The sequence below is a fragment of the Siphateles boraxobius genome, unplaced genomic scaffold, assembly GCF_051911475.1.
Source record: "Siphateles boraxobius isolate OS27281-9 unplaced genomic scaffold, OSU_SipBor_1 2, whole genome shotgun sequence".
NCBI classification, from domain to species: domain Eukaryota; kingdom Metazoa; phylum Chordata; class Actinopteri; order Cypriniformes; family Leuciscidae; genus Siphateles; species Siphateles boraxobius.
Window position 1 is genome coordinate 15,867,533 of NW_027508810.1, and position 12,402 is coordinate 15,879,934.

General features: G+C 36.2%; 4 protein-coding genes across 6 annotated transcripts in view; all 4 read left to right on the forward strand.

Annotated features, from left to right (window-relative positions):
• Positions 1-2,362, forward strand: part of tenm2a (teneurin transmembrane protein 2a) — a 349,743-nt gene extending 347,381 nt beyond the window's left edge. For all 3 annotated transcript variants that reach the window (XM_077236049.1, XM_077236050.1, XM_077236051.1), the window contains one exon: positions 110-2,362. In XM_077236049.1, coding sequence (XP_077092164.1) covers positions 110-847 — 738 coding nt within the window. In that variant the 3' untranslated portion in view covers positions 848-2,362. The remainder of the gene's footprint in view (positions 1-109) is intronic.
• An 866-nt stretch (positions 2,363-3,228) lies between these two features.
• tstd1 (thiosulfate sulfurtransferase like domain containing 1) lies at positions 3,229-5,152 on the forward strand. The gene is made up of 4 exons (XM_077236053.1): positions 3,229-3,380; positions 4,336-4,458; positions 4,689-4,851; positions 4,945-5,152. The coding sequence occupies exons 1-4, from the start codon at positions 3,368-3,370 to the stop codon at positions 4,997-4,999; spliced, it is 354 nt and encodes a 117-aa protein (XP_077092168.1). The 5' UTR covers positions 3,229-3,367; the 3' UTR covers positions 5,000-5,152.
• Positions 5,144-6,394, forward strand: LOC143744506 (uncharacterized). Its single transcript, XM_077236054.1, has 4 exons — positions 5,144-5,407; positions 5,629-5,731; positions 5,802-5,930; positions 6,017-6,394. Exons 1-4 carry the CDS (start codon positions 5,373-5,375, stop codon positions 6,101-6,103), a joined length of 354 nt encoding a protein of 117 aa, XP_077092169.1. The 5' UTR covers positions 5,144-5,372; the 3' UTR covers positions 6,104-6,394.
• A 110-nt stretch (positions 6,395-6,504) lies between these two features.
• Positions 6,505-12,376, forward strand: cfap96 (cilia and flagella associated protein 96). The gene is made up of 8 exons (XM_077236052.1): positions 6,505-6,579; positions 6,759-6,858; positions 10,003-10,222; positions 11,016-11,150; positions 11,235-11,310; positions 11,471-11,650; positions 11,757-11,929; positions 12,096-12,376. The coding sequence occupies exons 2-8, from the start codon at positions 6,762-6,764 to the stop codon at positions 12,145-12,147; spliced, it is 933 nt and encodes a 310-aa protein (XP_077092167.1). The 5' UTR covers positions 6,505-6,579; positions 6,759-6,761; the 3' UTR covers positions 12,148-12,376.
• The last annotated feature ends 26 nt before the right edge of the window (positions 12,377-12,402 follow it).

The window sequence follows — 12,402 nt, forward strand, 5'->3', positions numbered from 1 at the left end:
TAAATCTTCAGAGGAATTACTTTTGTATTTCCAAGAGTAGCAAGTCAGTGAACATTGTACTATGCGATCTTGCTTGCATTTACCAAGGCCTTAAATTGTCTTCTTGCAGCTGATAACCGGAGTTCAACAGGAAGCCGAGCGGCACAGCCAAGCTTTCATGGCTCTGGAGGGACGGCTTCTTGACAAGGAGCACAAGACCAAACATGAGAAACCGGGTCACTGGTTTGGCACGAGTACCCCGATTATTGGAAGAGGAGTGATGTTGGCGGTGAAGGAAGGCCGTGTGGTCACAGGGGTCTCGAGCATGGCCAGCGATGACAGCAGGAAGGTGGTTCTAGTGCTAAATAGCGCTGTCTACTTAGATGGGACGCACTACACGCAGGACGGCCTTGATTGTCATTTCTTTGTAAAGATAGGCTCAGCTGACAGTGACCTTCTAGCTTTGGGACTTACCAATGGACGTAAGGCACTAGAAAGCGGGATCAACGTGACGGTAAGCGGTCGATCGCGGCGTGGAGTCACCGTTGAGTTCCGGGTTCCATCTCTGTCTCTGAGTGTACGTTACGGTTTGGCGCCAGACGTGCTGGATGAGGAGAGAGCCCGGCTGTTGGAGTTGGCGCGGCAGCGGGCGCTATCGGGCGCCTGGTTACGAGAGCAGCAGCGGGCGCGGGATAATAAAGAGGGAAGCCGCTTGTGGACTGAAGGAGAGAGACAGCAGCTCCTTTCAACAGGGAAAGTGCAGGGGTACGACGGGTACTACATTTTACCAGTGGAACAGTACCCTGAACTAGCAGACAGCAGTTTCAACATTCAGTTCCTGAGACAGAATGAGATGGGGAAGAGGTAACAGTCCAAATCGGGGTTTTTTTTCTGTTTCTTTATACATCGCTTTCTCTCTCCGCTTATACCTTTACAGTTTTCAGTTCTTTTTTCTCTGTCTTTTTCTCTCTCTTGCTTCGTCTTTCTCTTTTTCCCTCACTTTCTTTCCGTTATCTCCTGAACCCATGGAGAATAATTGAACTAATGGGGAAACTCACTGAACGCTGCAGGGACTTTTAAAAGAAGAACACTCAAAAAACTTTGTTAATACCGCCTCTGGCAAAAAAAAAAGACAATTTGAAAGACCTCGTCTTTGTTTTTCAACAATGGACGTCAAAAAGCACTGATAAACTGAAAAACAAAACAGAGCTACTGTTGCTGAAATATGAAAAATCCCCTTTTTAAAAAAGAATAGATATTTTTACCCATATTTTTTGGGTTACTGAGAGGATGTTGGTGCCAGATGGTACCCTTGTGATGGTGCGATCCGGATCGGAGAGGTGCTGCGAGTCTCACGCGCCCTGGAGAGGTCAAAACTGAGGAGTAACATCCGTCAAGACAAATGTCAGTCTCAGGCCTCATATTCTTCACAACTAAACTGTCAATTGCCACTGCAGCATACTCCATCGTCTACAGACTGTTTCTTCAAGAGAATTCCAGTGGAGTAAAAGTGATGAGAAAATCCAAGTCAGACATAGTTTGTTTTATCACTGATAGAGAAGTACTTGCGTTGTATCAGATAACAGTGAAGTTCTGAGTGTGCTTTAGATGCGATAGTTTTGTATGTCCCAGTCGCATTAGAGTAACGAGACCTTCACCAAGGCACTTCTGTATAGAGGTATCAGAAAAAACACTCACAGTCTCCAGATTGAAAGGTTACTAGTGTCAGAAACTATTTATTTTTACTTAATTTGTTTTCATTTTTATCATTCATAGTACTATATGACAATCATAAAGGAGTCACCGCTTTTAGCTACAAAGATGAACATTAATGGTTGAGTTTATTTTCCTTTGTATGATATGTAATAATTTTTAATTTTTGTATTAAATTTTCTTTCTTTTTTTTGCTTCAAAGCAAATTATAGTCATGCACAGAAATAATTTATGTAAAGTGTTTTAAAATGGTTTATACTTTAAATAAAGTTTAAAAACTGTGAAACTTGTTTTTCAAAATATATCTGTATGTACAGTGTATAGATTTACCTTTATGCAGCACAGTAGAATATTGTTCATAATATCAACTTTTATATTTCTAACAGAAGGTGGCTTGTTATGTGCAAATCAACAGCTGGTATTAAAACACTAGAATTTCGTGACACTCAGATATCACAGATGAATAATATCGATGCCCCGTTTGATGTTCTGTTTTAGTTTTGTTTTTATGCAGAAAAGTTGCTGTACTAGAACCCAAACCATAGAAATGGATTTTTTCCACTGTGAAGAGACTCATTATGGATGTCATGATGTACCAAATCAGTATTGAGGGATGATTCTTACTCAAGTGAGACTCTTCTGAGACCTTACCAATAAATAGTTTAATTCATGTGAGTCTGGCTAGTCTCATGTATTTGTGAATATGTCTTTACATCTGTCCTGAATGTTATAACATGTAATTTCTCCACAGCTCATGGGGTGGACTATTTCTTTCCCTTACAAAAAGTTAACCATGCTAACCATAGTTTATTCCAAAATAACAGTTTTTACTGTGGTAATAGTATGGCTTATTGGATATGCAATATGGTAATGCACTGTTGGCTCTATTGAACATGCCCTGTTGTAATACCACGTTATTCTTTATACTTGTAATCTGTTATATGTAAAGTATTACTTAGCGTCTGATACACTGTTTGAAGGAGATTCCATCTGACATTATTATGATTTGCAACAGTAACAATAACCCGAAAACTCGAAAAGGTGCTTTGGTGGAAACTGTTTACCATGGTAAAATTTAGTGCTGCCTTTACACAATCAAACATTCCAAGTGAGCTAGAGATTATAAGTAGTAGTTCATAATCACCAACACACTTTCTATTAGTAATAATAATCATAATCTAATAATGATTTATTATTATTATTACGACTGCTATTATTATTTTTGTGCAGTACAAAACTTTAATAATGCAAGTATGAATTTGGAGGAATAAAAATTTAAAGAAAAAAGTATGACAAAAAGTTACCTAAGCCCTTTACACACACTTAACACAAACACAAACAAACAGTATATTTATTGACATTGAAATCTGATTTGTATGCAGTATAACTACGATTGAAATCATGACACAAGATTAGTGATAATATATCTATGTTTGCAGCCTGTAGGTATCTTGGGTTTTCAAATTTAAAGTGTTGCATGTGCCACAATCTAAGCAGTGTTTTATTTTGAAGCTACGAGTCTTTTATTATGAAGTTAGCTGAAGCTACAGGAGGAGTTGAGTTGAGCCTTTTACACGACCACGCATATGCTTAGCCAATAGGAGATGCCTTTTAAAACCTTGAATGACAAGGAAGGAAAGGTGTAGCCACGGTTAATTGTCTTAATCTTTTCAACATGGCAAGCAGCGGTAAGTTTGTTTTCGTCTAAATGTAAGCAACATACATTCAGAGAATTAAAGTAAGCGACTTGTTACACTGCAGATGTTTTCTTCTTTCACTTCTTTATTTCTACAGTAATGAGAACCTGCTTTCGTTCTCTGTTGTAGTCAGGGTGACAGTGCCCAGGTGCACCTTGATAAACACTTCCATTATCTCGACATTGTATTACTTACAGTAATACCAAGCTGAATGTTTAATATCTTTGCTAATATTCTGGTGCACGTTCTCTCAAATGTATTATGTAACGTTAGGCTATTACCTTTCCTAATGCTTGCCTGCTGTCCTATTCGTTGTTTTCGTTATGTTTTTGCTATGAAGAGCTCTGCATCTTGTGACGTAATGATGACTTGCAGAAAGTAAAACATTGTGGTAGGCTACACGTTCTGGATTTGTTACGATTTAATGTGCATTGTATATAAAAACATGAACAATATTCTGGAACATCCAGCCATCGAAACAATTTAAACCAGTGAGTAATCACAAACCAAACAAGTTACAAAAGAAATAAACGAATAAATAAAAAGGGTTTCTATAATAGGCTACAAAATATATTTAATAAATACATTAATTTTCTAGAGTAAAACTGAAAAGGCTGTTATGAGCTATATCATAATCAAATCACTTCCACTGTCACTTAACCATTGGTTAACCACACAGGACAGGTGCAATACAAAATCTTGGGTCCGAGTATGCATATTCAGTTCTAGAACAACTACTCTTTTTTTTTCTTGAAATAACCTATTTGAAATTATCAATTAAGGGATCAATCTCAACCACAACAAAATTAACATGTAGGCCTATAAGTATAAATGTACATTTTGTTTTCATTGTCTGATGTCTCAGGTCAATCAATAGTGTTTAGGCTACTACATGACAGGTATGTAGACACACCGGTAACTGCATTTTCATTCCTCTCGACTATAGATAAGGATATCTCCTACAGCGATCTCACATCTCTCTTGGAGAAGGGCTCTGGGTTTGTGGTGGATGTGCGCACAAAAGATGAGGTAGACAGAGGGCGTATTCCAGGCTCCATCCACATTCCAGGTGAGAGGGAAGATCTACACAATCATAATTTTTGTAAAGTGCAATATTTTAATTTGAATGTAGGCTACTTTAGTTATTTTAAAAGGTGACTACATGAAGCACATTTTTACGGTACAATTTTTTAAATTATTTTTTTTATACACAATGTTGTACAATAAGTGGACTGGCCAAATGTATTGAAACAGGAGATTATTTCTTTCTTTATTTTTTTTGTTACCAATTTATTTTAGTGGAAAATGTAGAAAGTGACATGTCCCTGGACGCAGCTGAATTCCAGTCTAAGTTTGGCGTAGGTAAGCCATCTCTGGACTGCTCTGAACTGGTTTTCCACTGTCAGATGGGAAGACGTGGAGCTGTTGCCACAGAGAAAGCCAGAAGCCTGGGGTTCAAGTGGTAATAAACTTGCTATCGCGATTTGTGAATGCTTAAACATGCAACCATAGGGTTTTGCTGAAACTGTAACACTATTTCCTTCTCTCTCATCAGTGCCCGGAATTATGCTGGGGGCTACAAGGAATGGTCAGAAAAGGGGGGCAAATGACAATCTTAACAACGCTTATAAGATTCCATCTTAAAAAAAACAGAGATCAGGGACCTTTTTTACTCTTATACAAATTAATGATAACATTAAAGATAAAATCTAAAATATGTGTAGCCTACATGTGTTTTAATAAAGTCTGATCATTAAAAAAAATTATTGTTGTCCTTGTCTTGGCTGTTTTAAAGTGCATGAAATAAAATGAAAAAGGTATTCGGTCCATACTGGTTCAGATTCAATAGCCAATATGATTCGGTTACATTGTTTCCGATGCTTTTCCTCTTTTATGAGCATGCGCAGATTGCGCACCAGCCTTTACCCTGAAGCAGCAACAATTCTCACTCAGTGAAATGTCAATATGATATGCTCCTAATTAATGGACACTTATAGTGATCTCTGTCAATCGTTCGGGTAATATTCTGCGATGACTCCTTTTTCTCTAAATGGTTGGATGTAAAGATGGTATATCAGTGTTTGAAACATACGCACACTGTGTGATAATTCGATTGTTTGTGCAATCAACTTTTAACTATAGTGTATGCCTGATTCGGATAAGTACTAGCAGTTATTGGAGACCGTAATGTGAAAACTGCTGTAGTTATGATGATGACTCATAAGCTCTCCATATCTAGTGTGCCCCTCTGGGTGGGGCCGTTGCTGCACGCGGCCTCCAGACTGAAGAACACCGACCGGCTGAAACGAAGAAAAGTTTACCGTTTAATCCAGCGTCAATTAGTAAGCGTCACCTTGCATTTTTAATCTCAATGTTACATTATTTTGGTTAATCTTAACGTTATGTTGACAGCTGAACAACAGGGTCGGCTGCAGCACATGTGACAAACCCACATATGTGTACCCAACTGAGCTCAAAGAGATGGTCCGATCTGCCTTTCCAAATGACATCTGTGACTATGACGACCCCTGTCACAAAAATGTGAGAGCCCGATTAAGTTGACGCTCGTTCTTATAGATTTGCACTCAAATAGCCTATGTATAACAACGGATTCACTTTTGTTGCAGGTTGTTGCCGTCACTATGGAAGACTTTAAAATGTTGGAGTTATCTTGTTCTGGGATAGATTTGCCAATTAAACTGCGGTTGCAGTAGATCTAATGATTCAGAATTGTAGGCTATGTGTTATGTCCATAAAATAATGTAGGCTAAGTTGTGATAATTTACTATGTTTAAAGTAGGCTAACTTTATATAGGCCTATGTAAAATAGTTCGGTTTCCTTAAATAAATGGGCTTTTGTAATATGTTTTCTAAACATTTGTTAATGTTATAATAGGCCTATATCCTCATTTTTATTACATGTGAGTTTGCGTTTCACTGCAAAACCAATCCTTTGCCTAACAGACTGTAATGTGCAGGTGCATAAAAATGTTAAGTGCCTTAAACGTTTTGTTGTAGTATTATTTGTTTAGTGTTTGATGTTGTAAGAATGTGAACGTCTCTGACAGTCCAGAGTAATTGACCCGCTGGACACCATGACAACGAATACACAACCTACACGAACAGTTAAGCAGTCGAGTTAGATCTATTAGCCTACTGACTTTTTAACACAAGGCATAATTCGAGGTAAGTATATATTGCGCCGTATATAATAGTTAAAGTATAATGCATACTGGTGTAGCCTAGGTTATTTGCTAAATGCAATCATAGCGTGATGATCTGCATAGTTTGCACGGCTGCACTCATGTTTCCACATTCAGATCTTTTTCTATTCCTTTTCTTCCATAAATACTGTGTATCAAACTTTAGAAAATGCCTCCAGAAGGGAAATCTGACATGGAGCGGATTGGCATCTTTAAAGAGTTGGGATACATCTCAATAGGGGACAAATATACACCATTTATTTACCGTAAGTGTAACGAACATATATTAAAAGTTAATAGTAACAGTGGGTGGATTTGTTGAGTTTGTCAACCATGGTAACTTGCTTCAAAATGAAAAATGTATGGTCACTAGGTAGGCTACAAAAGCTGTCACATTTTCTCCTTTTAGTTACTAGTATGTAGGCTACACTTTAGGTAGGCTACTAATGTATACCTTTAAAGTAGGCTTAACAATATGCACTCTTTAGGATCTGAAAAGTACCGCCCCAGTGACAGCTTTTGTGACGGCTAAAATCGCAAATAAACATGATATTTCCTTTAAATAATGTAGCTTTCACAGTCTTTCATTTTGTTTTTATTTATTTGTGACATATTAAATCACCGCATAGTAACATAGCCTTTTAGCAAACAGGTCACCATGTCAATTTTTGTTGTTATCTACCGAGGAGACTGGCTATTTGTCACGCTTTAATATGGGGGTAGAATTGTTCCATTATTCCAAGTAGATCATGATCCACAAATAAATGTAAAGAGATTCACAAAAATATATCAAATTCACAAATAAATAGATTAAGATCCACAAATAAATGTAAAGAGTTTCACAAAAAAAAATATAAAACTGTACAAATAATTAAAATTAGCTTTGCGAAAAAAATATATATTTTTACAAATGTGTTTTATGCCACAAACACAACTTGGCCTGGCATTTATTTGTGAACCATTTTTTGTGCATTTGTAAATCCCCTTACGCATTTGTGAATCGGTTCCTGTGCATTTGTAAATCCCCTCACGCATTTGTGGATTTTGAAACACTTCTAGTCGAAGTGCAGACAAATCCACAAATAAGTGGACTCCACCCACCCTTTACCTTAGCCAATCAGATCAAGGCCACATTGTGCTGACCAATCGTAGCACGTTCTCGCTACAACCAATCACGTTAGGCTTTACACTCCGGGGGAGAACTGGATCTGATTAGATTTGCAGATATTTGCACCCCTGAAAGGTAATGGGAGCTTCATTCACATGAGCTGTTTGTGTGGTTAAAACACCCCGTTTCCAAAAGATAGTTGGAGTTTAAGGCTTTATATTTATTATTCTTTATTATTAACTCAGGATTACACACAAATGATCATCACAGATCCCGAGCATCATAACCCCCTCTCTACCGGAGTCAAGCGGCGCGTCAAAAGCAACGCTGATTATTCCCTGGCGTAGCAGTTTCAAATCATGTAAAACTAACATGTTTGCAATGTTTAGGCTACACATTTTGCCCATGACGTCTGTTTTCTTACCTGAAGATATATGACGTATAATCTTCTTTATTGACTAAGCTGGCTACATGAAAATTCATAATTCGTGATAGTATCTACTGGACGCGGCGCAGGGCCATACGATGATTCACTGATAGTAAACGGATGCACGTTATTCTTCTGAAGCGGCTACTACACGCAACTACACGGAGGACACATCATTTGCACATTTGCTCTGTCCAATGTAGAAAGCCTCACACGGGGTAGACACGATGTAATAAATTACACAACGGATGATTGTGTCCTTTAAAGCACAATTGTTGTGACAAATATCTAGCTATAGGACATACATATTATGTAGAATACAAAATATCAGCCCAAATGACAATCATTGAAGATGTAACAGGCTACTGGGGTTTTGAGTGGATAATGCAATGCTGAAAAAATACATATTTGCATTTATATTGGATGCTTTAATTTAACTGTCAGATCCCGTATACGGGATATCTAACTTTACTTCGCTATATTACTATTAAATCCTAATCTAATTATGACAAACTATATATCGTTGGAAAGGTCTAAGATTCTTAAATAGATATTTTAGCGCTGTTTTTTTCAAATTATGTTTGAACAGTAATATATGAATTTATGACAAGAGTGCGCCTCAAAAAATCGACGTCATTACAGGAGTTTCTGACCTTTGTCACAAAAAGTCGACGCACACACTTTTAATAATTGAAACTTTGGTTTTTAATGCTAAAAGTTCATAATAAAACATAATCTAGTATTTGTCAATAAAAAAAGATAAAATTATATTTTAAAAAGTAAAGTAAGAAGTCCTCTAAAAAGTATAATATATATATATATATATATATATATATATATATATATATTTTTTTTATTATTATTATTACATCACATATTTTAGTAGTTATCATAAATTAGGTATCATTTGAAAGCTTACGAACTCAGAATTCATCCTGTGAAAACCGTTTTGAAATTGGATGTTGCGTTACCATAGAAACGATATTTTTTTATTAGGCCCCTCCCCTTTTGGGCATCATCTTTCATAATTTATTATCAAAACCTTTTCTAATATTGACAAAACACATATTGTCAGAAAGGTCTGAGTCTCAAGTTTCCATATTTAGTGACAGAAGTGATATTTGGATAGAAATTTATGAATTTGTTACAGCAGATTGCATACAATTAAATTCAATGGAATGCAATGGCACCCGGTGGCTATTTTTGGTACTACGCCTAAACAAAATCTCATGGGAACTTCAATTTTTGTGATATCAACTTGAAATTTGGAACACAACTTGGTTAGATATATAGCTTTCATTTTATAGTAATTTTATAGTAAAAAATATTTTGTAAAATATTTATTTTATATAAAAAAATATATATTAATAAAGTATATTTGATTTACTGTAAATTATAACTTCCATAACTTTTGCATACTTTAATTTATTGAAGTGCTTTCACTTCAGTAATAATCTGCTGATTGTTTTCTTTAAAACAAGACCAAACTTAGGTCTGTATACCAAAGCATTCTTGAATTACAACTATTTAAGTTTGTATAGTGTACTTTAATGTCAATTATCAAAAGGGGGGTGACAGCTAAGGGGTTAAATAACTTTTACAATACAATATTATTAAGTCTGATTCATATGAAATATTATTTGTGTGATCAAGCGTTTTAAATTAAATTTAAAATTTGATAAATTCCTATTCATATAGTCATATATGACTGAAGTTATGACATAGCCTATATAATATGAAGTTAGCAATACATTACAATAAGCATTTTTGTATTGTATAGGCTACAATGTAAACGCAGGATAATGTGACAGCTGCATAGAAAGTAAAATGGCTAATATGTAATGTGTGTTTAATGCACTTTGTTGTCGCTGAAAGGCCCATTTAATGACTCCGCATACAAGAACAAACAGATGCTACCAGGAGGAGTTAAATCAAAGTCCGCGCTTCAGACTGGATACTTCGACACACAGTTTAAGAGGATCTTTGAGAGAGAGGCGCTCACAGACCCTGTCAAAATAGCCAGACAATACAAGATACAACAGGCCAAAAAGAACATAGGCAAAGCCTTTCTTCCCAGTAACGGAGAAAAAAAAACGTAAGTCCTCCTTTCTTTCTATGGTACACAATAAATTATTTTTTATATATATAGTATTCAATGATAAATAATTGTGAAAAAATAAGAAATAAAAATATTTGTATTAGTAGTAGTAGAAGTATTAGGCCTAAATATTTAGTGGCAATGGACTACAAGATATTATAGGCATAATTTCCCCTTAAAAACTGTCATAATTTTTCTCATTTTGTTGCAAACCTGTATGGCTTTCTTTCTTTGTTTTCAACAGAAGAAAGTCATACAGATTTGAGCGACATGATGGTGAGTAAATTAAGACAATTTTTGGGTGAACTATCCCTCTAATATTCGGTAGCTTTATTAAACCTAGTTAACCTAGTTTCGAGGCTATTTCATGTGTTTGACAATTGGCATGGTCTAATAAAATCTAAAGACATGAAAAAGACCCCAGAACCTATATTTTGTCTAATAAAGCACATGCTTTGTGCTTTTTAATGATGTTTTTGACCCAAAAAACAAGATAAAGTCCTCAGTTTTTCAAAAACAAGAATTTCACCATAATGCAATAGTCCAAAGCATAAATGCAAACATTCTTTTTCATGGGCATCTGAGAGAATGCAAAAAAATATACACAAAGCATGAGGAATAATTGCTTTAGTGAGCCATTAAGGCTGCTAGTCACATAACTATAGTTAGATGTCTGTATTTGTTGTGTGTGTGTGTTGTTTTCCAATTTATTCCAGAAAAAAAACTGCCATGCAGCTATCATTCCGTATATGGTCTTTACAGTTGCTTAATACTTTTCTCTGATTTGTAGATGTGGGATGGGCAGCTATTATGGGACAATTGGTGGTCCCATTCAAGCAATGAGTGCCCTACAGATTCCAAGGAAACCAAACAAATCAGCTGGGAAAAACTTCTACACCAATCCACCCAAGAAGGGAAGTTATGGGTAAGCAAATGACATGATCATTTAATATGCAAGTGTCTGTGGTTTTGCTGTCAAATGTATTGATTTGTTCTTGTTCTCTAATAGCTATCCTGACATCACTCTCTCCAAGGTGGTGTCCTATTCCTCAGACCCCTATGATCGAGCCAAGGAAATGCTAAAGGTATTTTTAGGTCTACCTAAATTAGATTTTTTTTTTATCAGGTTTCCAGGTCCTTGTTTTAATTAAGATAAGGCGTCCTCTGAGTGCCTGACAGTATAATTCTATGCAAGCATACGACGGTGTTCTCTTCCTCTAATGAGAGAGATAATTTGTTTACCAGCGTGAGATCATGTCACACAAATCCATGCTGAAAGGGGGAGCGTTTCGTTTGAACCTTCATCCAAATGAATGCTTTGACAGCAATCCTTACAAATTTGACAAACCTCTACCACCTCCAAAGAAGACTGATGGGAAAAGGCACTTTATGGTGCCCTTCAAACCAAGTTCACCCAGTAAAAAGGTACATAATATGCCTAAAAGGAGATAAAGAGGTTAGCTGTCTTGGAAAATTTTGTCGAGTTTTATTTTGGTAGTATGCTAAGGTATTGCATTCTTGTTTTCTGCAGAATGGAGGCATGAAAGCTGGAACATTTGACTCCTACCCCAGCTACTCTGCAGAACCCTATGGCACCAAAAAGACTAAATCAGCGTTGACGAATAAGGAAGGAAAGATATTTCACCCCTCCCCTGGTCCAAAGAGTACACCTGTCAAGAGCATCATCAGCATCAATGTCAATAAGTAAGCTGGGGTCGAGGACCAAGACACCCATATCACACTCCAAACTGTGCTTAATGCTTTGCATAATAATAATCATTAATTTAGTAATAATTATTAGTTTCTTACCAAATCACACAGGGAAAGACAATTCAGGCTCGCATTAATGTACTGTATCTTTATTTTGCAGGGCTGTGAACGCCACAAACTACAATCAAATCCCCTCAGTTATGACATATTGAGAATTTGTGATGTCTCCAGGTGAATAAATGAACGTTCGTTTAGATAGATTGTAATTGAAAAAAAGCTGAATTGTATTTACATCATTCTCTTCATTGATAAAAATGGACTCATTCTCATTTAGCTCATTCTAATTACTACCCCAGGATAAATACTTGGTTCTTATTATCTAACGATGTTTAATTGTACAAGTCAAGTTTAAGTCGTGCGCATCATTTTGTCAGTGATACACTAAGCCACTAGTCTAAGTTCACTTG